Source organism: Sclerotinia sclerotiorum, genomic scaffold, assembly GCF_000146945.2.
Source record: "Sclerotinia sclerotiorum 1980 UF-70 scaffold_6 genomic scaffold, whole genome shotgun sequence".
Classification (NCBI taxonomy): Eukaryota; Fungi; Ascomycota; class Leotiomycetes; order Helotiales; family Sclerotiniaceae; genus Sclerotinia; species Sclerotinia sclerotiorum.
The window spans coordinates 1,248,702-1,274,362 of NW_001820830.1; the positions used below are offsets into that span (position 1 = coordinate 1,248,702).

Consider the following 25,661-nt stretch of genomic DNA (forward strand, 5'->3'; position numbering starts at 1 on the left):
GAGCTCAGCTGTCTAGACGCCTCTTACGCAGTTTTATGGTCTTGCAATCACATGTAGGATTCTGTGGGTAATTATCATCATCATATTGAGGTGCACGAGCACCATTTCATCCAATATTCCTTTGCAAGCGCAATTTTTCATGGTTATTTGAATTATCCATTGTCTAGTAGTGATATGCGGCACGGGGCTGATGCCAGATCTGGATCCCCTTGCATGAGCATGGTGTTCCTTGACCAGCTGCAAGATCGAACCAACTGCAGGGTAAAGTGTTGAATGGGAGAAAAATCGGATATTTTCATTAGTGTCGATTCTAGTGATGGTATGCAGTGCGTGTCACATATCGATGAATCGAAATTAGAATTGCATCTATTTGTGCGCCCTTCGAAGAAATCGAAGTGGGTACCTTGGTATCCGAGTGTAGCTGGTTGAGTTTTTCTTTAGTACATCTTCCCCACGTTTGCCATCATGGTCAATTGGTCCATGTTAAGCCGCAATCGCTGATCACTTTCGTGCTTCGAGATCCGTTGCGGATCACTCAATTGGCGTTCAGCCAGCCAGGTTCTTGTGACTATAAGGATTCTGCCGTCGCGGATGATCTTCTGCTTCCCGGCATAGTGGAGGCGTGGAAGAGACTTTTAGAGAAGCTCACTAACTAAAGCTGGTGCGAGGGGGTCTCTCAAGGACAATATTTTCATTTGCTTCCATGTAGGAAGAATTGTAGCTGATTACGGCGTGGCGTGAAGGGGAACAATCTTCCTCTTCGAGATGCCCTGGACATAGTAGAAAAGTTTTGAATATATACAGCTCAATTCTCCCTCATCATTCTTTCCTCATTGCATTCATTCTTCAGGAAATCGAACAACTTTTGCATTCATACCCCAAATCTGTCTGAAAATGCAATACTCGTTAGTCGCAATTACCCTCATGGCTGAGGCTGTTACAGCTTTTCCATTCGTTGCCAATTTGCCTGGTGTTGATTCTAGTCTGCTGCGCGCAAACAAACGTCAGCAACCAAGCCCCGGTTCCTGTCCATTCAACGCAGATCATGTCGCCGCTCCAGGCATCTCAGCCTCTTATTCATACAACGGAGCCAAGAATGGTCTTCCAGGTAAAGGGATTGGTGGTTATCAAGTTCCAGCACCAGGAGACACTGATCACCAATTTATCGCACCGAAGTCCACAGATATTCGTGGACCATGTCCCGGTTTAAACGCTGCCGCCAATCACAATTTCCTTGCTCGAGATGGCATTACCACATATAATGAGCTTGTTGATGCTCAACAAAATTTGTATAACGTCGGTTATGACTTGGCGAATCTTCTTGCTGTTCTCGGCCTTACATTATCAGATGGTGATATTGTTACCGAGAAACTGTCCATTGGATGTGATGCTACCTCACGGACATCTTATTCTCCAGTTTTGACTGGATCAGAACCAGGTTTGGATGGACACAACAAATTTGAGTCTGATACATCTCTCACGCGCAATGATTATTTCCTTGGCGATGGCGATAATTACTCATTCAACGGAACACTTTTCGGAATGATGACCGAGACTACTGGTGGAACTTATGATCGTGACGGATTGGCTCTATACCGAAGCCAGCGTTACCAACAATCCCTCCGAGACAACCCAAACTTCTATTTTGGTCCTCTGACCCTCCTCCTCTTCGGTGCTTCCTCTTTCCTCTATGAGTTAATGCCATCTGGAACCAAAAACTACGTCCCAGACTATGAAACCATCTCCTCATTCTTCGGAGCCGTAAAAAATGCAGATGGTTCCTATTCCTTCAACGGCGGGGAAAAGATCCCAGCTAACTGGACCAATCGCGTAACGCCATATACAACCGTCGACGTCGCTGTAGAAATTCTCGCCCAATATCTCCAATATCCCGTTCTCTTCGGTGGTGCCACCGGAAATGGTGGATTTGACGTTCTTAATTTTGGATTTATTAAAAATGGAACATTGATTGCGCCACCGGAAGCTTCGCAGACTTCTTGCTTGCTCTATCAGCTTGCTACGCAGAGTATTCCTTCTTCGTTGAATAGTATTCTTACTCCGACTGTTAATACGCTTGCGTTTGTTCTTAAGAAGTTGAATCCTTTGTTTGGGAATTTGGGTTGTCCGATTGCTCTTACGTAGAGGTTTGGGGGTTGATGTGTATGTTGGTAGTTTATGACTTGCATATAGGTGCAAAATTATTGTTTCGCTATTAGATTATTGGCGATTTCTTTTTAGAAGGATAGAATGAGTTTTATACACATTTATCTTGTATAAAAAAGTGCAAGATTTCTCGCTAAAATGTAAGATTACGTTGCACCGGAAAACTAGCTGTGACGCATTCGCTCTTTGCAACGGATCTGTGGCTGAAGTGTGATATAGAGTCCCAAAATCTACTCATAATAAGAGTACCATATAATTAACACTCTGAAGATGTAAACATAGTTTCAAATCGAAGATATTGCAACCCAACTCTAAATCGAGAAACACACATCAACCTAATCTAATGTATTAGAGACTATAAAGATTTTGATCTCAAGGTTGCCTTATAAAAATTTCAAACACCGGCATCTCTATTCAATGTATCCAGTAGTCTTCGCCTACTCCGTTCGGACAGTTCGGACAGTCGTCCGGGGGACTAGTTTGTGATTTTGTTGAATCGTATAGATCATTAAGGGATTTTCAGTAATAAAAAAGGCTAGATTAGACAGTCTAATAAATTATTCTTGTATTGAAAAAAGTGAATATAAACAAAGTTTATATTTCAGAGTGAATTCAATTTTTATAATCTAAAAACAATTATATAGTCCAAAAGTCGAGCTAAAGTCTAACTCGTTTTTATTGTAATCTAGCCCGTTGAAATATTTCAAAATTAAGAATAGGCTATTTGATTCGAAACATCTACGTCATCCTGCAGCCCTGACTATTGGACACTCTCTCCACATCCAGCCCATACTCAAAGAACATCCCTATAAATCGTGTCCCGCAAGTCCCACATGTTCATATCGACAGCGTTCTGATCTCACACTGCGGAAGCAAAGTAACTCTAAACAAAATCCTTAAATCCCTGAAGCATCGTGAACGTTCTTTCCGTTTTCAAGGGTTACACAATGTTGATATGTCACGCTTTTTGGTTCTCATGGGATGTCAAACCTGTCACTTTACTACAAATGATTTTTTCGTACTTATATTAGGTAGAAAACCGATTTAGAAATGCTTATCTATTAAAAATACCTCAACTTAACATGCGCCTGCCAACTTAGCATATATTAAATCTCTCCAATTTGGTGTCTTCAACTAAGTCTTCCAAGTATTTCGTCAGTCTTGTATCACGTTCTATTTCATGATAGCCGCTCCCAATGCGTTCATAACACGACTTTCCTGTTTCGCACTTACGGAGCATCCATGCCTGAAACTCTATAAAGTAAGCTGTAAAGTGGACATTAAGCAGCACCAGTCTGTGTGTGCCCTGCTGCAATCCCTCGAGAACGGCTGAGAGGCCCTCGGAGTAGCAGAGGTAGCCCTCCTTGGGCCATGCTATGATGTATTCATATAGGCAGATCATGTGATCTGCTTGCTTTCCTGGGTCTACCACAAGGAAATCTTCGGCGAGGAAAGCTTCGGCGGGGAAGGAAACAGAAGAAAAACACAGCAACGCGTGTTGTGCTTGCTTTGCCTCATTAATTTCCAGTCCCTGGGAACTCTCTAACTTCTCGATGAATCCCATATCCTCAAGGTGAAAGATTGTGCCTGTCTGATTTCCTCGAGATCCATATGGAGAACGTAACTTTGGAATCCTCCATTTGATTGGACAGGTCCATCCCGCCCATGACCAAGATGGAAAATTTGGTTTGCGCGAACTTGCATTATCACCGCCGGTGCAATGATCGTAGTGCCAACAAAGTCCTGTCGTGTTCAGTCTATCACCTGGTAGCCATAGATGGGAAGGAATAGCAGATGAATATATTGGGGAGGGCGGCAACCTCTCATAAAATGGGACTCCTTGAACTGTTACAATACGCCAAGGACTCTCATAGTTGTAGAAACCAAAATATGGATTCCTATAATCTTCGTCGTGAAAAGGCACAGACATGTTTCCTTCAAAGTCCTGTAGAATGGCCGAGAAAGCTCTGATCGTGTCATTCTGGTATCTGAGCGTTCTTTGTGAGTATTCAACGATGGACTGCGTCAACCAGAACATCACGTCCCCCCGACGATACTTTGCGAAATTGCGCATTCTAGGTCCATTTTCAATGCCCTGATCGGCACCGGTTCCTCCCAGAATACGGAACTGGTTCAAAACTGACTCTACATAAAGGCATTCAAAGTAAATCCCATATCCGTGGAAAATGATCACCCGACGTGAAACATAACTCTCTTGGTAGGTCCAGCCGCGCGTGTTCCAGACTGACTCCCTAATGCATCTGAGGGATCTAGAAAGCCCACTTGTGGCCCACCTACTTTCATATGGGAATAACGTGTCATTGCGGAAATATTCTGTGACTACCTCCGAGGACGGGCAAACAGCCGCCAATCCCGAGTTCGCATCATCACCTACAGCTGCTACTAGTGTAACGTCTGCACTATTGTAGACCTGGTGCATTTGTTCAATCTGTCGCTCCTGTAACTCTTTGTCTATCTGTTCAACGCAGTACTGATCAACCCACAGATACCGAAAGCCCAGATACAATGCTGCCTTGATGGCGTCTTCGATGACAAGAGAGACTCGGCTTGCAAGCCTCGGCCCATCGGGTCCATCCTCGGAAAGAGCAGCCTCTGTGCCGCCCCAGATATAACTAAGGGCAGCGTAGTGAGTAGAGGATGGCTTGCTGACAATGTGTCGGCTCTTACAATCAATGAGCTTTAAATCAATACAGGACCCCTCGGAGACTCCGCAAGAATGTTCAGGATCTTGGGAGCATTCAAAAAGCATCAGTCTGGCTTTTTCAAGGCCAAGAAAAGGCTCCCTTGAAAATAGCCATGTCCAGATTTTTGTGTAGATATTTTCGCAGACTTCGGAGGCCTGGAAATGCGCGAGGGAATGGTAATCTGAATTTGTCAAAGACTGCGAAGGATTTTGAGGGTTGCCGGAGGAACCGTGGACATTCGTCCTCGTTCATGATAAGTAGAAGTACAAAGCTGTAGTAGCCTGTAGAGTTGAAAGCCCAAGAAAAAAAAAAACCGGCATTATACCCCCGCGCCGTTAACAGGCACCAATTTAGATCAGGGTCTCATTGTGTTTGATTGCCCGACAATGAGCTTGAATTTGTTTGCGAACACCGTATATTAGCCAAGCAATTTCACCACCCTACAATCAGTGTAGTCGATTGGTTAGTGGTTAACCGAATCTTTTTTTTTTTAGAAAACCCAACCAAAACTACTAGGTACTAATCGTAAGAGGACTATTGTACAGTTCATCATTGAATTATTAATTGATTGTTACGAGGGTAGCCGTCTAGATCACGTGGAAGTGCTCTAGGCTCTCGAGGTAGGTTTATAACTAGGCGTCAAGCAGGGACTTAAAGTAATGACAATAATGATATGCTATTCGTAGCTAATAGTAGAGTATACTAAATGATTGATCTTGAGCACGAAGCTCTACAATAAGGAAAATCTTTCCAGTTATATAGACCTTCGTACTATGCATCCCACTGCCCTCTATCGTCCCATCAAGGTGGGAATATTTCCCACCATAGTGGGATTCCTCAGCTCGGTGGGAATTCTTGATCACGTGTTTTCGATCAGATTCGATGTCTGTGCTTGCTTAAAGTGGGGAGACCACATGAGTCAATTGCTATACAGTTTTGTATGTGAATCTCCTTGCTTTTCCAAATGGTCCGAGCTCGTATGGACAGATCAGCTGTTACTTCGTAACAAAGAGTGGTCCAAAAGAGGGGTGGTCCAAAAGTAGGGTACTAGACTTATCATGCTTCTTCTGGATCGTGGAATCTCTCCCATTAAGAAAAATACTGGTTATTGGCTCTACAAATTTTAATTCCTGGTTGTTTTAACTTAACCTGTTGCCATTAAAGGATTAAGCTTGACCACTCCCGTTTCGCAAAGTCCCATGAAGATTGACGAAAACAATGAATAATATGAATATTTCCAGCAGACCCATAATATCTATGTCCGACTCCAAGAAAACATGACCATGACTCCGCGTAATAAGCAAGAGTTAGAAATGAAATCCAGAACGTCGTGCTTTCCTGTAATGTGGCGGAACATACGACGTGATGTCCGGGTAGGTTTTTCTAGTCACTCTCTTCAAAACCTCGACAGCAAAATCGCCATGCGCAGACATGAATTCCACAAACTCCCCTCTATCAAGTAACACGTCGATATTACTCGCAGCAGTTGCAACCGCAGAGTCCCTAAGCTGAATATCAGAGGTTGGGGTGTTTTCCCAGAGCAATTCCGCAGCAGCAGAAAACTCTGGCGTGTTCCAATGTTCTTCTAGGCTTTTTGAACACTTCTCATATGCTAGAGTTTTGAGTGCTGGGATCATGTATTTATCGGCGATGATGTAGACCTTAGCGTTGAAGAGTAGTGATGAAGGTAGCGAGACTGGTGTCACTTCGGGAAGTTTGGCTGTTGCGTACCATGGAGCTAAATCGGGCTCGGAATCGGGCTCGGAATCGGGCGCGGGCTCGGGTTCCAGCTCAGATTCCGGCTTAAATGCTGGTGTAAGTGGAAGCGGCAACTCGTCTTTCCCGATTTCCAACTGTGAATGACTGCTCAAAGCTTCAGGCGGCCCTACTACCTGATCATCATACGTTCTAAGGTACAAATAACGAATCATGGCTTCCACAACTGGCAGCTCATCATCACTCATATGATATTCGCCCTTTGCAGCTTCTTCCTAATGCTTCATCAGAGGGTGTACATCATCTTCGATTTTGGATGTTACCCACCCAACGATCATTATCCATAGCAGCAGCGATCACTGGTGACCGCATACAGATCACTGCACGATGAGCATTGAACACTTTATCCTCGCAACAGATTTTCATATCCGAATATTTGCCCGTGTCGTACAGGGCTTGAATCGCGTCGAGAGCGTCCGACATGATGTAAGATTTTATGTTAATTCCCCGTGAGATACAACTTTCGAATCAAGGTGGTACTGTTTGGTGAATCGGGAGTGATGTTGAGGGAATGAGTTTCCCGACACCATCGAATACCAAATGTATATACAGCAAAATTTCAGACTTCATTACGGGGTATCCCTCAATCTGAAGTGAGGCTGGTACTGCACGCCTTACCCTCCAGCAAAGCCCTAAGCCCAAATTGGTTGGCAAACAATACCACTCTGAGTGCCCTGCAGGCAGCCTTATTTCACGGCAACATGCCTGTGCGATGCATCCATCTCACCAATAATCCTGAGATTTCACGCTTTCGTAAGGATGAGAAGGGACATTGCAGAGTTGTATTATTTGACTGGTCTCTTCCACCCAAAACACGACGGTCCAAGTAAGCATTCATCCCTAGAGGCCATGCGGGATGCCTTTATTCCCTGATTAAATGCATCCCCTTACCAATAGATGGCCTATTTGTGCGAGATGATATGTGATTCGATATATAATATTAACGCGTCTAATATTAATCGTGATCAACCAGGGTTGACCAGTCGAATCTCACCCAATTGTAAGGCCATGGTATTTCAAACTCCAGTACCTACCTGACAAAAGAACTGGTAAAATCATAACAGTATGAAAAGAAAAAAATTAACTACAGGTCTCAAAAACTCCATCACGAATGATATCAATTTCCCATCACATCCCCATCCATCTCAGCGGAAACATTTCCGCCTCCACAAACCCCTCCTCCACCTCTCGGTTTATCCCGACCCACCACAAACAACCCCATCAGTGCCCCACGCCCCGCTCAAATCTCAAATTCACTGCTAATACACTTGTCTCGTACGAATTGGCAGTCAAGAACTCGAGTGAGGTATTCCTATTAAGATCTCAAATCCAACCAATCTGAGCACTCTGCTCTGCAATGATAATTCCGAGGATAGATTTATACTCGTCATCAGAAGTAGAGAGGTAAGGTTATCCATCGTTCTAGCACTTTTATCAATTAGTGTCCAAGCATGCATATTATGCTAGTCCCTGCTGGATATAGTATATTTTGATAGGTACGACTCGTAGGTGTTTATATAAAAGTATCCCATATTAAGCTCTACTTGGAATTTCTTCTCCTTCTTTCCTCCCTTTTTTATCTCATTCTCTCTCATCACCAATTGAAGAAATATCTAATAACCTTAACCAATCAATCAACAAATACTAGAGACAGAAACGTTCACAGCTAAAATCAAAAACTTCTAAAACTACACGTCCCCACCACCAAAAAGAAATGGCAGGAATAATCCGCATAACCATGTTCAAAGCACCCACACAATCCTCCCGAGACGCCCTCCTCAAAAACTACGAAAAGCTATCTAAAACCGCCGTCAAAGTAACTATCACTCCTCCTCCCCCATCCCCCACCCCATCCCACACCAACTAACTAACCACCCCTCCCCCTAGAACTCAACCCCCTACATCCTCTCCCTGCAAGCAGGGGAATCCCAACCCAACGATCCCCGCACCCAAGGCTATTCCGTCGTCGCAAAGACCGAATTTAAAGATTTGGAGGATATGAAGTATTATGAGGATTCGTGTGAGGCGCATCGGTGGTTTAAGGGGGAGGTGAAGAATTTGGGGGTGGAGGGGGTGTGTTGTGTTTTTTTTGAGGCGAGTGTTGTTGGTTAGGGGTGTGGGTTTTGGGTGGAGGGTGATGGGTGATGGGTGGAGAGGAAGGGGGAAGAGGAGGGGTTATGAGGAATTGTGTGGCTGGGGGTTGATGTGAAAGGGGAGGGTTGGGTTATGATTTATATCAATAGTGCTAAATTAGTATCAGAGATGCTCGCAGAAATAGTGCATATAACGGCAGTGTTTCAACATTATCGCAATGTTTTAAATAGATACAATGAACAATTCTCCATGAGCTAAACATTCAGGTATTCTAGCAGCGAAACTTAACTGGCGTGAAGCAAAGCCCTCTAGATAACATGACGATTAAAAGATGCCTAGAGTATTGCAAACGGCAAAATGCATTTTAAAAATGAATGTAGACCGAACTCCTATTACAATCTTGCCCCGGCACTTTTATAGACACTACACACCTCAGCGAACTTTCTTGATTCATCCAACCAACCAACCAGAACAAAAACAAAAAGAAAGCTCCTACTTTAAATGTTTTCCAAAGAACTGAATAAGCGTCTTATAACCCCTCTCATACTCTTTCTTGACCCCCTCATCTTCAAGATTCGATCGTGCGGCCATGAATCTATATTCAAAAATCAGTAAAGTGAACTTACTACACATCTCAAAATTTCACAGAAAATATAGGAGTAACATACCCATGAATCTGATCGTTAAAAGTCTCAACATGTTTCTCTCCGGTAAGATTCGCCTCAAATTTCTTCACTTCCTCTGCATCTTCATCCTTCGATGCTATCATAATAAGCGGAATTTTAATCTGCGCTGCATCTTTTGAATCAACCATAGCTGGATGACACTCGGCCGCCACAACGAAAGGATTGGAAGGAGCAGAGACAGTGAGGGAGACGATTTTACCTCCCCAACAGAACTATTTATCAAAAGTATCAGTCCATATTCTCAAACCACAGATATCCATCTCCATTCTAATTCATGACCAACTGAATTCCTAGCAAGTAAAAATAAAAAACTCACCCCAAGCATACCCCACTTCTCAATCGAAGGATACTTCTCGCCCATCGCCTTCACCAAGCCCGGGACACTTTCCGCACACTTTGGAGGTAATCCCGTCGTTTGAAAGAAATTTCCCAATTTCTTCTGCTTCTCTTCAGTATCAGGTGGATACCAACTAATATCAGCTGGGTTTCCCTCGGTAATATCTGGCATTAAAACGAGATATTTATTATGTTCGTCGGAGTTGGCGAGGATATCAGCTCCTTGGATGGTTTGGGGATAGAAGCCGAAGATGTCGAAGATCATGAAGATGGCTTTTTTGGCGTCTGCGGGACCGGTGACATCTTGGGGTGGGAGGTTAGCTGGAGTTGAAATATGGTGGAGGAACGAGATAGAGAAATTTCTTGGAGAGAGTGTTCAAATATAAAGTAGGAGATATGTTTGGAGACCGACCGATCCGACCGATGGGAATACCTACAAGTGTTTAGACCACCAATGGTTTCATATTTTCCCTTGTGTTCATATCCTTTGGATACAATGGGTGGGATATTGCAGCAAGCTGCGCTGTGTCCATGTTGAGCTTCCATTATGAAATTTTACTGAAAAATCGTAGTGATTTAGGACTTCTGTGACTTTTACAATTGTTGTTCGAGGTAGAAGATGTGGGCAAAGGTGGGATATTTCAGATACAAAGGCGTCTATGCAATGCGGGGCAACAGTGACGTCGATAACATAATGTCGAATTGGTAATGCCGATATCTATCTACTATCTACACGTGATGTGGCTCAAATTGCCATTCCAGAGATTTTATGAAGAGAGCATGTCATGGCACGTGGAGGAGTATATTTTTCAGTAATAGGAAAGCTTCATATTATTTAATATCCAGTGATGATCAGGTATTTCTAGGTACAAATCGCACAGTGACCTGGATGTGAATCCCTAACACAATTTTGAGAAAGCCCCAAAGTCATCCATTGCAAAAACCGCAAATACAGAAAATTATTCAACCCATGCCAGAACTCCGAATATATGAAGACCAAAAAGACCAAGCACTGTATGGTCATGGCCACCGTGTGTAAGAAAACTCCCAAATCGAAAATGGTGTAATCCCTGTGGTCAAGTATGAAAAAACCCTAAAGAGTAATCATTGGGATTGTTGGAGACGCCAAAAGAAATGTAATTCAGGGGATATGAAAACCTGGTTGTTGTGGATGCGAAATTTTCAAGATTAGAAAATCGAGTTGACGATGTTGCCACCAATTGTTGCTCCAGCACCAAAGATAGCAGCGTTACCCAATTTCTTGCCAAATTTCTTTCCCATCTCTCCTCCCTTGCTAAGCTTATCGTCTGTAGGTTGTTCTGCGACAGCCATGGGAGGAACAGAGCTGTTGTAAGGGTTGCTTGGTCCAGGTGGTCCAGGTGGTCCTTGTTGTTGGGGAGCGTAGGGAGAGTAGGTAGCCTTCTCGTTGCCATAATAGGCAGGCTGTGCGGGTTGGTTGGCATGCTTCTGAACGTAGTTGGACGGGAATACACCCTCCTTTCCGGTCTTTTCATTCTTGCCCATCCACCAGTCGTCATTCATATATTCATAAATAATGATGATGTCTCCAACATCGAAGTTGCAGTCTTCGGGTTCAGTGTAACGGTAAAGAGCGGTCGCACGTCCGATTTCTGGTCGAGCAGGTGGTTGAGTTGGTCCGCGAGGAGGGAGATTTGGAGTTGATTGGTATGATGGTGGAGGGTTGTCGCTATTGACGTTCAACTGTGAGAATGCGGCAACTGGGACAACCGGTGCTGGGGACACGGCATTGGCACGAGGAGCGGGGGAAGATGTCGCGTTCAAACTGGTTTCGGAGGGAAGTTTACTGATCATAAGCTCATACACCTCGTAAGTAATGAGTTCATCTTCGAGAAGGTTTTCGAGTTCCTGCGGAAGTATCAGCATAGATTAAATCCCAAGACGAAGGGTTTACCCTACATTCTTGATGTTGCGAATAGATCGATTCGCCTTCATGATCTGTTGGCGACGCTCTGGTGGCATTGAAGTAGACATGATTCTGTTCTCGTAGTATGCGTATTCCTTCTCGATACAATCGGTACAATTTTGATGATTTATACAACTTCTGTTTTTACTCTGAGCAACAAGTTGTTCAATCTTTTGTCGCTCGTGTTCGAAGAAGTACAGTTCACCACGTTGTGGCTTAGATGGCTTAGTTCGGGAAGTGCGCTTGGCGATTGTAGGGGATGATGGAATTCGGTAAATCTTAGAGTTTAGTGTAAACTGGGTCCCTTTTAGTGCCTCGGGAGTGAAACCGCTATTTTCTTCATAGATTTTAAAATTGAAATAATCACGACCCTCTAACTCGGTGCTATTGGGTGTTCGCAAACTCGTAACTCGCGAATGTGGTATTGTTGTCGTAATACCCAACTTTGGACCTCGGGTTGGTGTGTATGAGAGCGTAGGTGAAGAAGAAGGCATTTCCGGTGGTGCCGTATAGTTTCTGATTCCAAAAGCACTAGTAGTAACAATCGGCTTGGCGGCAGATACTTGACGGATACTCTTTGGTGAATTGGTATGAGCAGAGGTCCTCCTGCTACTCGTTGGGCTTGGGCAAAGAGCGTCTGATTGTTCGCGAAGAGTTTTCTCGAGAAGGGTGCCAAGTAAATGGTCGCTGTCGACAATATCTTCCGGGTCTGGAGTTCCAGGGAAGCTAAAGTCTCTCGTGAATGATTCGCGAATTATCAAAGGTGCTCTCGCAGCGACAGGCGGGTCTACATGATCAGCAAGTCAGTAACCGCCTATCAAGATATCTTTTCCGTGGTAGAATGAAGAAGTAAAAGTGCAGGGAAGTGAGGATGATACACACCCCTGGGAAGCGGCGAGGTAGGCTTCTGAGTACCAAGTGGTCGAGGAGATCGAGTGCCCTGTGCTCGGGGTGACTCCGCTACCTGTGGCAAGATCTTATTACCAAGATGGTCATAGAAATTGATTCCAAGTCCACCAAAGCCACCCAGCTCACCGGGGCTTTCCTCTCCAGCAGTATCCATTTTCTCAGCGGTTGGCTCCAGCTGTATATTGCCACGTTCTTGATGCTGCAGAGAGGTCTTTCTTCCACCAATATTAATTGTAGAAGCGCGTCTCAAATCACTTGAATTTTTCTCGCTAAACAGCTTCGAATTTGCTGTTTGAGATTCACTGGATATTCTACTCCAAGTTCCTGTATTTTTACTCTCCTTGGCCACCTTGGGATCCAAAATAAGAGGGGAGGCCATGATGGGAAACATGTTGGTTGTTGATTTGTTTGCAAAAAGGAAAATATTTCGGAGAACAGAAAGCTGAAGAAGAGGCTTTTAGCTTAGTATTCTGTCCGGTATTTCATTAGTAGAAACCACCTACTTTGATCGTGGTTGAGGTCTCGAGGCACCGAGGCATCGAGGTATCAATGGTGAAAAATATTCCTGTAATTTAGCCAATCCTATCATATTTTCTATAGTTCACTTTACTTGAACCAATTGATCCCTCGTTGGAGCCACAAAAGATATATTCTCATCATCGAGAAATAACTTGGTGAATCTTGAGAGGGAAGAGCACATTCATCAGATGAAAGCCACTGTGGGTGAAATCAACTTGCTGATGAGACGAGATGAGATGAAATCTCAGACTACCAAGAAGAGACAGCCACAACATAGGTAGGTACTAAAAGAACTTTTGCAACCCCTCATACAAGGGTCAGGGGATTTCCATCCTAAGAAGTAAGAATGGAAAAGAATTCAGTTTTTATGATACCTTAGTCCATTGAGAGGAGAGCTCTTAATCTCCAGGAAAATAGGAGTAGTGAATTCATAATCGATTTGACCTCCTAGGTAACTATAGCTAGGTAAATTTACATAAGATTGGATCTCATTGTATCCCAGGTATTTCACCACATTATCCAAACCATTTATCATATAGTCTCGACACTCCCATGAACTGGGGCAGGCAGTCCAAACTCATATTGGAGATATACCCTCAAGGCTTCAATGAAAGGCAAAACGAAGGTCCAGGAGCGTTCAAGTGAAATTTCCCAGTCATAGAAAGTGAAGTCAATCTCATACAGTATCATTCACTACCTCGTACACAATTAAATATTTCACCTCCACCACAATATCACATACCAATAACCCAAATCGCAGTCCTGTTGCTGGCCTGGGAACATCCCCTGTTCCGACACTTCTTTTCCCATCTCTTTTCAATAATTTATCAGTTTTGTGCCACGGAAGGATTATCTATCTACCTAATAAACACGTGCCGGTACGCATTAAACTTAACATAACGTTAGCTGAAATTGGATACGAGTGTCACCTTTCACACGCTACGCAAATTGATAGGTGTTTAGATTTCATTATTCATACCTATCTTTTGTAGATATAATATTACAGAGTCCGGTAAGCGTGTTTACGCAGTGCATATGAGTAACTCGGTGAGTTTCGCCGTATTATCCTGCTTTTGTTTAGTCCCAGGGTTTAGAAAAATGCTGTGAAAGAATATCGATATGTAGAATAAGATTGTTGGAGGTATGGAAGACTTTGTGGAGCATGATGATAAATAAATGGTAAGAGAAACTTGAAAGGCGAATTACAAATATCAGATCTGCAGCACCTGACTATTTGAGGTTCCCATTCTCATCACTATGTAACGTCTTTTGAGCCTCCATTATCCAATTGCGGATATCTTCATTATTATGCATAACATCAAATCACACGAGTTTAAGACATTATCGCGTAAAATCCGTCAGGTTGAGTTTATCTGAACATTTGGACCTGCAATTGTAAAACCACATGCCATAGTCATCATCTTAGTTTCTTAAATCAAATGTTATAGTCTCTGTTCTTCTGATACATCTGCAGGGCAGCATCTATAGCCGAACCGGTTCTTCACAATTGCTGGCTGTATTCTTACTGTTGATCACGTTGGTCTGCAAACATTCATTCCTCTCTACAAAAATCGCTATGTAACGTCAACTACTCTACTATCCTCTGGATTTGATGAAGTCTATTCTCACCAACCAATTTATCGTCGAAAGCCGAACACAAAATCAGCCTCTCACTTCAAATTTGACCCTTTCCCAGGCTCATGTGCTGGAATCTATTAATATAAGAGATGCATATCCTTCTTTTAAGTTAAGGTTACTAAATGGTACCAGGAGATGAGGGTTCATCGGCCCTATGTTTTCGGGCAGCTATGGACCTGTCACTGGCATTCTGACTTAAGCTATATCGTTTCACGGGCAGGAGGGAGGTGAATTATTAATGTCACGCTCCCTCAGTAGTGCTACTTTACTTGGAATGACAAATCGACATTGTAGAGATCTTATCAATAATAACGACTTGTATTTGTAATATCTCTCTCAATTACTGTCAATTCTTCGTCTCTTTTGCCATATTATCCGTCAACAGAAATGGGTTTATCGGTGAGAAATCACTAAATATGAATAATTCTACATTTACCCTGACCTTTGAAGATCTTGAATCAAGTCACAAATTGCAATTACCAATCAAATATTAATCAATACTGAACCAGCACTCCGTAAGGCTCCATCTATGCTTTTCACTGACTTACAATGATGCATAGACCATCTCTGACACTCGGATTCTTTCATGTTTAAGAAATACTGGAAAATCTGAAAGGGAAAAGGAAAGCAGACTAAACCAATACCTTTTAGAAATTGTTTTGACAAGAGAAAGGCGGGATACGCGATGCGCCTGAGGATGATCGAACGTATTCTGCGGTTTATGTTTTGTGTATTCTATATCAAGGAACCGCTATAAAACACGCAGAGTTCAAACTAACAACCAAACATAACTAATCTGAAATACAATATGCGAAAGGTTAATGGGATCTACTTATAAGTAGTTGAAAGTAGTTACATAATATATCCAAGTCCATCTTTCTTTACACATCATGCATCGAGATCAGGAGCTAGCTATACCATACTATGGAATTCAATACTATTAATTTCTAACCATATCTTCACATTTTTCTAACAAATATCATCTTCTCTATAGCTCATTATCACTCTACTTCCCCAATGTCATTCCATTCGAGAAATAATAACCTTACATGCTTAGTGAAACCCCAGAATTTATTTAACGTGACAGCAACAAAATTCCTTGTTTTCAACTTTGAACGAACTAACCTATAAAGCGAATTCAATAAATAATTTAAAATCTAAACAAGGTTCAGAAAATTCTATAAAGTTCAGATATATAGGCATATTCGGATATGAGAGCGGATGATACAAGTCTGGTGACGCAACGCTTTATTTGTCACGTCTGGCAGTGTTTACTCCATTCATCTCCATTACGGAAAAAGAAAAAACTGCTCAACATAGCTTCTTATAAGGGAGTTTCCGCCCCTCGTTTTCGTGCGAGTGGCTTTTCATTTATTATCATTTTTGCTTATCTTTGTTTTGGGGGATGGCTCAGCAATGTTGACCAAACCCCAATTCTCCGTAGCATCCTTTATTAAACTAGACAAATAGGAAAATATGAATATCTTTGGTGTTCTAAATTTCATTGCGAGGCTAATATATAGCTTCTTATGGGATTGCCTTAGGACAACAATTTCTATGGATGATGAGATCAATGGATTTTTTATGGTGAAGGAGTAGTCTTTTGAAAACTTGTGTATCTCACTTGAGCAGAAAGATTTTCGGATGGCTATCAAGTAAAATGTATTCTGTTCCACGGTTCATCAAAAGCACATTTCACATCTTTATCATCTCATCTCATCTCATGCGATATTGGATTTGAGTTAGAATTTTTACACACATCCATAACCATTCTCCAACTTCGCTTCTAAAAGCACATTTCCTCAAATTTTCAACTCCTCAAAAATCGCTTCCAGCTTCGTTTGCATATCACAAAAGATATTAATAGCCTATACAAAATCCAAGTCAGGAAACCCTAACAAACACATAACATTTAACACAAAAAGCATGCTATCCTATCAATAACAACTCACCTGACTCAACTTCCTCTCTCCCTCTCCCTTTCCACTCCTCGTAAAAGCAATCCTCCATTCACTCTCCAATTCCGCATATTCCCTCAATTCATACTTAAGCTCCTCTTTCTCAACCTCATCAAACAAAGATTTCACGGTATAGCCTTCCACAGATGTAGCAGCTAATTCTCTTAATAGCGCCGGCGCAATAGTGATATGATCTACACCAGCTAACATCATAATTTCGTCGATATTTGTAAGACTCGCTGGTAGGACTTTTGTTTTGAGATTGTTTTTGCGGTAGAATTGTTGGGTTTCGTGACAGAGTTTGTGAGCTTTGTTTGTGTCCGTGAATCTGTTTATAATTAACAATCAACTTGCAACTATAGTGAGACTTGGTGAAGAGGTACGGAGGGGTCATACTCAGCGTCAAAATGAACTTTCAGTTCATTGACATAAGGCGCGATATAAGTACACTTTAATTCTCCAGCTAATGCAGCTTGCTCAATCGTAAAAAGCGTAGTCGCTAATGTTGTTATTCCTTTTTCCTCTAAAACCTTGCATGCTCGGAGTCCTTCCCATGTACTTGGAATTTTCAGACAAATACGCTCAGTATCAAAATCGGAATCGAGATGTTTGAATATGGATATTATTCCTAAATCTTTTAGACCCTGCTCGCATACTTTCTGAGGAAGAGGAGAAGCTACTATATGCATCGTTGACCATTTTTTCATAATCATACGAATGATAGGGATTTGTCTGAACATGGACGAATCCCGTGACTACGCTTGCAATTGCAAGTTGTAGTTTTACCATCTAACATTCCAATTAGTTCTTTGTCCTCATAGGCATTTTGGTAGAGGATCACATACAGCAATCTCCACAGCTAATTCCGAATACTGTATATTTGAAAACACCCCAGTATTGAAGAGCTTTTTCGCCGTTTCGACTGTCTCTTGAAGAAGACTTTTGTTCTCTGGTTTCTGGAGCTCGAAAAATGCAATCGCTTGATTGGAGGTACAATCTGTGAAAGGACCAAGAGTCTTCGCAACTATGATACATCGTCAGAAGATAAATTTGATTCTGATTGTGAAGGTATCCCACCTTCAAACTCCATAGTATCACAATCGACCACAGTCCTCGACCGCAACAGCTCTAACAGGTTTTGTGGTGCCATGATTGTTGTTTGAAGATATAATTTTCCTCTCGAGAGCTTTATTTTGGATGTATGTATATTTAAATGGTAAAAAAAGTCTTGAGGAATATTCTGAACATCCGACATTCGTAAAGGAGTATATGTTCAATTTCGGGTATATGCCGGTCTGAGGTGTACAACGTGGGGTAAAAGTTAAGGAAGGTGAAGCGAGCGACTAAGGAGTGGTGGTCGGGTGACTTACTTTCAATTCAGGGGGTTACCCCGCTATTTGCACTACATAAGATGTAGAAAAGTTTATGTTTCAAAGTAATCCAAGCAACATTATATATACTTTCAGAAATTGGATGGATATCTTTGGACCATAGCAGAAAGCGAAGATGTAAGGATGTACTCCCTCGTGTTCCTGCTTGGTCTAGAACATTTACGCTTCAATATTTAGCCCAATCTCGAACATTCATGTCTCGTGGTTCAAATCAAACCAAATCCATGCATCTAAACTTCCTTATCTAATTCCATCTCAAACCTCGATGCTTCGCTGTTCAACTCAATTCCAAAAAATTAGATTCCGTTACACAACCCAACTTAAAGCACCATTATCCATTTCCCTCAATTACCACCAGCCCTATCAGCTCTTCAATCCAACCTCCAACGAAACCCCTCATATCAAAAAGCCGAACCTGTCTATTTGCCCAAGATTTCCCCCATACAGTTCTCTTTAATCATTCCGTCACTTTAACCCGAAAACTGTCCACGACATCGCGGTATGTTTGAGCAGTCTTGACAAACCTCTCATCCATGTTAATCATCACTTGCATAATGAATATCAATAAAATATCATCTCAATCAACTCCCCAAACAATCTTATATTCTCGATCTTCTGAAATTCTCTTCTTCAAATTTCTCGAGATTTTTTACACTCTTTTTCTAACAGTTGCAATGACCGAGATATCGATTTCCGGTGTCGATATTACAAGTTTCGTGTGCCAGCTTACCGAAGACCGAATATAAATAATACTTATAATCATCAGCATCAAAATTAACCACAACACTAAATCGACTTTCCACCACCAAACCATTTTCTACTTTCCCCCATATCCAGCATATCAGAACTTTATAGGATAAATACCACCAAAAACACCTAAAAACGTATTCACCCAAGCTCCCGCCATGGCCAAAATAGACATCACCATAATAACCCCGCCTCTACACAACGTTAATTTGTCTTTCTCAAACTAAGTAAACAAAACCCTCTGAATCATCAAAATCAATCCTACCATCAGCAGTTTTCCAACCTGAGATACTCAAAACTTAGATATATACCCACTATATATCTGCTACCACTTTCCAGCAAACATACCGCCATACCGCGCAGCACGAGGTAAGATATAGCCACAGATCCGACGACCTCTAATCACCATACATGAATATACAACGCTTAACCCGTGGCCTAGAAATTGCACACGCAAAGCGCGAGGATCAATGTTTTTCTTTTTGTACTAGACTGAAGTGAACTGAAGTGATTTGAATATGGATAGAGTTTTCAGTGCGGTTCAGAAGAATTTCTACAGGGTAGAGGAAATTCTTTGATGCTTCTTTGCGGCTTCGCATGTTGAGTTTGGATTCTTTGAGGGATGAATATATGCATATGCTGGGATTCCTTTATCTGGTTTTATCTTGTCAGTTGTTGCCATGTTACCCTACAAGCACTACACTGCCAACATTTGGTCTGCCTTTGCTTCAACAGCAAAGAGTTTCCTTGGGTTTAAGCGTATCATCGTCTCCGCCAGATGTAAGCACAGCGAATTCATCCCAGATTTAGCTCTGCTGCTAAAGTCAGTCGAATTGTGAAATTACCTTTGTTATTCATGCTCCTAACCATCGAATAAAAAGAGTTAATCTATTATGACATGCACCTTATCGCCAGATCTACATTATATACACATATGTACCAGAATTATACCATCTATATACATCATTCATCTCAATTTTTTTAACTTATTCCGCAACCACCTAATCCTTAAACGGAGCAAATTTACTCTTCCTCCTCAACGCAACCCCATACTTCATAAACAAAAACGGCACTGGTATCGCCAGCGTAGCCACACCACCCAAAACACTCATTGCAGGTCCAACACCCATCCCCCTAAACATCGGACCCGCCACCAGCGGAAACCCACTCGCCAAAATACTTCTCAAGAAAGTATTAGCACTAACGGCGCTCGCGGCATACAGAGCATACGTATCAACCAAGAAATTAATACACTGTTGAAAAATAATATTAAAGCCAGCGCCAATAAACACGGAAGCGATAACGGGAAGAATCCAATGAATATTTGGGGCAGCTGTCCATCCAAACCAGAAAAGACCGATGGCGAATAAGATACCTCCGAGTGCCATGGGAGCGAGTCGTGCTTCGGGGACGGGACGTCCGCCTGCTGCGTCGACGATGCGCGCGTAGCGGGGTTGATTGCCGAGGTTGACGACGACGGCAAGATTGACGCCGACGAAGAGACCGAGGAATGGGAGGGAGGAGATGACGGGGGACCAGCCGCGGTGTTCGGAGAAGACGATGGGGAATACTTCGAGAGTGAGGTAGAGGATGGCGTAGACGAAGGAGGCGTAGAAGGCTATGCAGGTTACCATTGGTTCGGTGGTAAGCATTAGCAGCGGACGTGAGAAATGTTTCGTGATAATTGTCTTGGCATCTAGTTTTATATCCTCGTGTGGATGAAAGTAAGCGTTATTACCAGTTTCTTTGCGGAGACGAGCAGCTTTTTTCTTGAGTAAGACCGGGGTATAGACTTCTGGTAGAAAAATCAAAGCGACTGCAAAAACACCAAAAACCCAAATGGCTTCTAGATATTCCGTCCATCTCCATCCCAAGTGTGGATTTACAAGCAAAGCGCTCCCAATCAAAGGTCCCAGTGTTGGTCCGCCTACGACTGCAACTGCATAAAATGTGACAGCCGTCCCTCGAGCTTTGGGACTCCACATATCTCCCAACGCGGCAGAAACATTCGAAACAGGTGCCGAACCAAATAACCCTCCAAAAAATCTCGTTATAAAAATGGACGCCGCATTCTTACTCGTAGCCGTTCCGATGGAGAAAAGTCCCAGACAAAACAATGCAGGTAACATACTCCATCTCCTTCCCCAAAGCTCAGAGATCGGTGCCCAGCAAAGCGGTCCAAATGCAAATCCTAATCTATATGAAAGATAGATTAGTACATTCATTATCCCAAGAAATTGAAAGCTTCAAACTCACATATACAAACTAATACTCAGCACGCTGACTTCCGAGCTAACACCAACATACGTCGCAATTGTCTTTTCGGCTGGACTAATAATACTACTTCCCAAACTTGCACTCAGCGCCAACATACCCAGCAGAAAAGTAATCCAACTTTTGTATAACGTCGACCAATTCCGTGGATTCGCTTGGTCGTTATCCCCTTCCCAATTAACTAAGATTCGCTCATCTTTTATCTCATTCGGAACCGAAGGTTTCTCCTGGTCGGAATCGGGATTTGCGGGTATATTCGAGTGTGAATGTGGTTTTGAAGCCTGTGAGCTTGGTCGTCGTGGTGGTGTTTCAACATCAGTAGTATCTCCATCGCGATCCTGCATTGAAGAAGTGGCGTTTGAATTTCCACTCTCCCTCTCCTCTTTTTCCAAACTCCGCGACGATGTATCTCCCCCGGTTTCCGTCTCTAAATCCGAATTGGGCATCATATCTTTCTCTCTATCTCGACACTGCACTTATTTACTATTAAGAGACTCCGTAATCCCAAAATATCACAAAACCACAATCAAAATCCAACCTGAAAAAAAAAATCATATACAAAAAATAGAAAATGCATCTTCAAGACAGAAAAAGGGACCAACGGCCGGCACAGTCCATCCATCCATCCACTTACCTAAAGAACCAAAACTCCACTTACGAAATCCCCCCCCAAGATCCTCCCAATAATGACGAATATAAATCCACCTGCAAAAACGCCTACCCATTGGTTAGCGTAACATCAATTCTGCATGGACACCACAAACCCGCATTAAAAAAAAAGAGAAAGAATCGTAAAAACCCCAGCCTATCCCAAACAGGAAAAAGAGCAGCTTAACCCGCAGGATCATAGATGACTAATCGAAATCTAGCCCAAAGATCTTATCTAATCACTCTCAAACCGCGGATCTAAGAAAGATGCAACCAATAAACCATACAGAAAATTTATGTTCGGTACCGAAACAGTGCGGGAATTCAGAGACGGATATATATATCCGACGGAAGAATGGGTTCGAGGAATCTAAGCGTTGCCGGGGTGAGAAATACATATGTTCTGGGAGACTTTTGAAGAAATAAGCTTCGAAGCTTGTTTATATCGAATGTACTCGAGTAGTCTGCTTTGAAAGGAAACGTTATCCGTAAATACTAGGTTATTAGTGTTTGTCAATTCTTTCCTAATATATGAAGATCGATAGGTTTAAGATCTTCTGTAATTAAGCTAATACATTGTAGCGGATCAGATTGCTCCATGGACGAATAGAGACTAATTAAGCAGGAAGCTAATGTAGCACTTCTCGATGTTCTGATTCGGATTTACAAATGAAATAATATTTTGGAGTCTAGATGGTCCATATGTCTAGATTACGAGCATATTTTCGATTGCTGTTCATTCTGTCCATCGGATGTACTGTGATGAAAATGATGAAGCTATTGATGTGCAAATACCAATACGATATGAAGAGTTGTAGGGTTGGAAATAATATTGTAGATAAAACGAAGCAGAAAAGAAAATCTATCCCACCATCACAACAGCGCTCCATTGACACCATCCTTCACCATCTCCGAAACCTCCGTACTCGAGTCATCGATAACAATTTCACAAAGCCAAAGAAAGAACCCCGCATCTGCCGCATCTAGCATTTCTCTCATGAGAGCGGCATATTTTAAAGCGTAGTAGCACCGCCCATGATCATTCGGAAGATCTGTTTGCCTTCTTCAAGCTTCTTGATTTGATCCTCTAAATATGCTCTCTGCTGTCTAGCTTGGGGTGGCTCGCTAGCAATAGCCTCCACCTCTTTATCAGACATCTTGTTTACAGCGATAGGATCGAAAATACGTTCCAAACCGCGAACAATGTGGCGCTCAACTACCTGGATGGTCACATTTGCAATGAAAACTTTCTGGAGGACCTGACGAAGTTATTAGTATCAATATTTGATAGATCCGAAATGGATGGAAGATAACAAACCTTATAAATAGCTAAAACACAATCCAAAGCGGCTTCGCTTGTAACAACTTCCATGTCTTTTTCCGTGCTCTTCATGAGATTCTCCTTTAATTTTTGCACCACGAAGCTGATCTGGCCCTCCTCAGATGTCTCAACTCCTTCGACAGCATCCTGACAATATTTTTCAAGATCTGCATTGTCTCTTTCTTGTTGGCGGTTTTTGATGGTATCTGTATAGTAGTGATTGTAATTAATTGGATGATTCGCATTGTCTTTCATCAAGTAACCCAACTCTCGGGTTGCAGAGGAATTGCGATCTCTTAACTCGTCCTCAACTCGTGACGACCACAAGCGTGATTCAACGTCTTTAGGGGTCAATTCAAGAAGCAAGTCCTTGAGAAATCTAGTGCACGCATCAGATACTCGTTCGATGTGTTCTGCTGCGAGCTTTTCCCATCTAGTAGACTGTTCCCAATATAATTCTGAAATCAGCAAAGGATTGTAATTTCCGAGGAGCTCTTTCCCACGAGTTCTAGCGAGTGCTTGTCTCACCCAATCCAAACCCTCCTTCTTTGTAAGTTTTTCTGATTCACCGTTTTCGCGTGCCTCCTCTGCTTGTATCGTTCCTCTGATCGAAACTGCCCCGACAGACTTGTCGATCTGATATTTATGACCTTTGGTGCGCATTGTTTCCGTAAATCGAGTGTTCATCATTTGAACACAGGCTCGCATTCGACGGAGGGTGGCTTTTGGGTCGAGTTTAAATTCGGAGTTGACTTCGGATTGGAAGTATCGCCCCTCATAGTATCCGTCGACGGCAGCAGCACATATTTTCTGTACGTCAGTGCTTAACTGCACTAGATAGGCTCGACAGTCAGAGGCGGTAGATCTGGGCTCGCCGAGCAGACCAAGCTGTTCTCGTGCACTGGATAGTTGAGTTTCGAGTTCACGGCGGAGCTGCGGGAGTTCTTTCTTAATGTGCTGAAACAATAGATCGGCCAAGCGAATACGTAGTTGCTCAATGCCAATGTGATTCCTCGGCAAAGTCTTGAAGTTAGAAGAACGAAACCAAGAAACTTCCGCCATGTTACGCTCCATCAGTGAAAACTCTCGTTCTTCATACCTCCGATTCTTTACCACGTGCCAACCGAGTCTAAACCTGACATTCTCATTCTTCGCCAAGCCAATAAAAGCTTTCTCATTTCCAGAGCCTCTATCAAGAGTATCTGGCTTCGTGATGATACCAAGAGTACGATCACCGTGAGGATCATGGGCCCTCACTCGCTTGAGGATTTGTTGATTGGCTATATCGTTCTTTGCAGATACAACGGCAAGGCAAATTGTGCGAGGTTGCTTTATGTAGTGCTCTGTTATTTTCGCGACCGTATCAACATCGGCTGCTGTTGCTTCTACAGTTTCGGATGCGATCAAGCCCGGTAGATCGACCAAGGTAAGCTGGGGACGGTGAGGGCCACAAATTTCGATGCTAAGGACGTCCCTCGCAAATGCTCGTGGCGGAAGATTTGGGTCAGGAGTACCACTAATGCCCATAGCTTCCATTGCAAGATCCATAATCCAGGGAAGGTCATCAAAGTCTGTGATGCTCTGAATAAACTTTCGAATAGTAGCCTGCTCGGTGGATGGACGCTCATTATCCGGAATAATTTTGATGGTCAAAGATTCCGTTTCCACGTTACGTAGACTAATCTCAGTTGCAAAACGAGTACAAAGATTGTCATTTCTCGGGAAAGGAATCTCGGTCAACGCTTCCAGAACAGAACCTGTGAATGTGAATTTAGCTTGCACTCTTTGGCGGAAAGTTTAAGCTTCCTTTTCAATCAGTGCAGAACTAATCCGCTGGATATCAAATGACCAAGAAGGAACTGATTACTCACTTTTTCCAGCAGACTGATCGCCACAAACCACAAGTTGTGGAAGTGGCAAAATGCTTTCAAGGCCGCACTTTCTCAAATGTGCAACGGTATCAAGAACTCGTTGCTGTTCCTCCGTTTGTAGACCCTCGAGAGAAGATGTAGTTTTAATCTCTCCTCTTCCAACTGGAGTTTGAGGAGTGATAGGGCTGTCGTGAAAGCTCTCATTCTCTCGATCGATCGATGATCCACGAGACGAGGACATATTGCTCGAGTGTGAAAGAAGCTCTATTGAATGTAAATGGCTGGGTACTGTATTGCTTGAATATACTTATGAAATGTACTATCGAAATACTAGGGAGCAGATTTCTGTAGAACATTGATTATTCCACACCTAGAGGAGAGATGAAGGTATTTGTACTTTCACCCATCACCTCACAGCCCTTCATCTTCTTTCATTCCCTCCAACAAGGTCTTAAAAACGGCCACCCTCATCCATGCTATAGATAGGCTGATTCATGCATTGTATGCATGGTGCCGAAGCCTCATCAATGAGATGCGATATAAGTCTAGGGCTGCCTTAACACTTGATAGAATTTTGAGGCCTATAACTTCACCAAACCCGATTTATAAGTGCATATGCGATATGGACTGCGGGCTTCCGCTGATCCAAAGGGAAAGATAGTATATAAAGGCAGGGGAAG

The 25,661-nt window shown here is 42.7% G+C and overlaps 11 protein-coding genes across 11 annotated transcripts; 4 read left to right on the forward strand and 7 right to left on the reverse strand.

Moving 5' to 3' along the window:
• Positions 1–924: 924 nt before the first annotated feature.
• On the forward strand, positions 925–2,142 carry SS1G_05304 (hypothetical protein; the record flags this gene model as incomplete). Its single annotated transcript, XM_001593826.1, has 1 exon — positions 925–2,142. One exon carries the CDS (start codon positions 925–927, stop codon positions 2,140–2,142), a length of 1,218 nt encoding a protein of 405 aa, XP_001593876.1.
• Positions 2,143–3,259: 1,117 nt separating this feature from the next.
• On the reverse strand, positions 3,260–4,933 carry SS1G_05305 (hypothetical protein; the record flags this gene model as incomplete). The annotated part of the gene is made up of 2 exons (XM_001593827.1): positions 3,260–3,297; positions 3,397–4,933. 2 exons carry the CDS (start codon positions 4,931–4,933, stop codon positions 3,260–3,262), a joined length of 1,575 nt encoding a protein of 524 aa, XP_001593877.1.
• A 367-nt stretch (positions 4,934–5,300) lies between these two features.
• SS1G_05306 (predicted protein) lies at positions 5,301–7,067 on the reverse strand (the record flags this gene model as incomplete). Its single annotated transcript, XM_001593828.1, has 4 exons — positions 5,301–5,308; positions 5,572–5,759; positions 6,228–6,859; positions 6,912–7,067. The coding sequence occupies 4 exons, from the start codon at positions 7,065–7,067 to the stop codon at positions 5,301–5,303; spliced, it is 984 nt and encodes a 327-aa protein (XP_001593878.1).
• A 278-nt stretch (positions 7,068–7,345) lies between these two features.
• On the forward strand, positions 7,346–7,949 carry SS1G_05307 (predicted protein; the record flags this gene model as incomplete). The annotated part of the gene is made up of 3 exons (XM_001593829.1): positions 7,346–7,470; positions 7,618–7,644; positions 7,934–7,949. 3 exons carry the CDS (start codon positions 7,346–7,348, stop codon positions 7,947–7,949), a joined length of 168 nt encoding a protein of 55 aa, XP_001593879.1.
• A 409-nt stretch (positions 7,950–8,358) lies between these two features.
• On the forward strand, positions 8,359–8,756 carry SS1G_05308 (hypothetical protein; the record flags this gene model as incomplete). Its single annotated transcript, XM_001593830.1, has 2 exons — positions 8,359–8,460; positions 8,532–8,756. 2 exons carry the CDS (start codon positions 8,359–8,361, stop codon positions 8,754–8,756), a joined length of 327 nt encoding a protein of 108 aa, XP_001593880.1.
• Positions 8,757–9,230: 474 nt separating this feature from the next.
• SS1G_05309 (hypothetical protein) lies at positions 9,231–10,306 on the reverse strand (the record flags this gene model as incomplete). Its single annotated transcript, XM_001593831.1, has 4 exons — positions 9,231–9,333; positions 9,407–9,636; positions 9,741–10,063; positions 10,198–10,306. 4 exons carry the CDS (start codon positions 10,304–10,306, stop codon positions 9,231–9,233), a joined length of 765 nt encoding a protein of 254 aa, XP_001593881.1.
• Positions 10,307–10,948: 642 nt separating this feature from the next.
• SS1G_05310 (hypothetical protein) lies at positions 10,949–12,993 on the reverse strand (the record flags this gene model as incomplete). Its single annotated transcript, XM_001593832.1, has 3 exons — positions 10,949–11,647; positions 11,699–12,492; positions 12,741–12,993. The coding sequence occupies 3 exons, from the start codon at positions 12,991–12,993 to the stop codon at positions 10,949–10,951; spliced, it is 1,746 nt and encodes a 581-aa protein (XP_001593882.1).
• A 3,580-nt stretch (positions 12,994–16,573) lies between these two features.
• On the reverse strand, positions 16,574–17,879 carry SS1G_05311 (hypothetical protein; the record flags this gene model as incomplete). Its single annotated transcript, XM_001593833.1, has 5 exons — positions 16,574–16,639; positions 16,724–17,057; positions 17,445–17,518; positions 17,575–17,753; positions 17,807–17,879. 5 exons carry the CDS (start codon positions 17,877–17,879, stop codon positions 16,574–16,576), a joined length of 726 nt encoding a protein of 241 aa, XP_001593883.1.
• A 1,146-nt stretch (positions 17,880–19,025) lies between these two features.
• On the forward strand, positions 19,026–19,706 carry SS1G_05312 (predicted protein; the record flags this gene model as incomplete). The annotated part of the gene is made up of 3 exons (XM_001593834.1): positions 19,026–19,070; positions 19,207–19,236; positions 19,563–19,706. 3 exons carry the CDS (start codon positions 19,026–19,028, stop codon positions 19,704–19,706), a joined length of 219 nt encoding a protein of 72 aa, XP_001593884.1.
• A 162-nt stretch (positions 19,707–19,868) lies between these two features.
• Positions 19,869–21,587, reverse strand: SS1G_05313 (hypothetical protein; the record flags this gene model as incomplete). The annotated part of the gene is made up of 2 exons (XM_001593835.1): positions 19,869–21,063; positions 21,124–21,587. 2 exons carry the CDS (start codon positions 21,585–21,587, stop codon positions 19,869–19,871), a joined length of 1,659 nt encoding a protein of 552 aa, XP_001593885.1.
• Positions 21,588–22,802: 1,215 nt separating this feature from the next.
• SS1G_05314 (hypothetical protein) lies at positions 22,803–25,222 on the reverse strand (the record flags this gene model as incomplete). The annotated part of the gene is made up of 4 exons (XM_001593836.1): positions 22,803–23,048; positions 23,108–23,551; positions 23,639–24,867; positions 24,982–25,222. 4 exons carry the CDS (start codon positions 25,220–25,222, stop codon positions 22,803–22,805), a joined length of 2,160 nt encoding a protein of 719 aa, XP_001593886.1.
• Between the last annotated feature and the right edge of the window lie 439 nt (positions 25,223–25,661).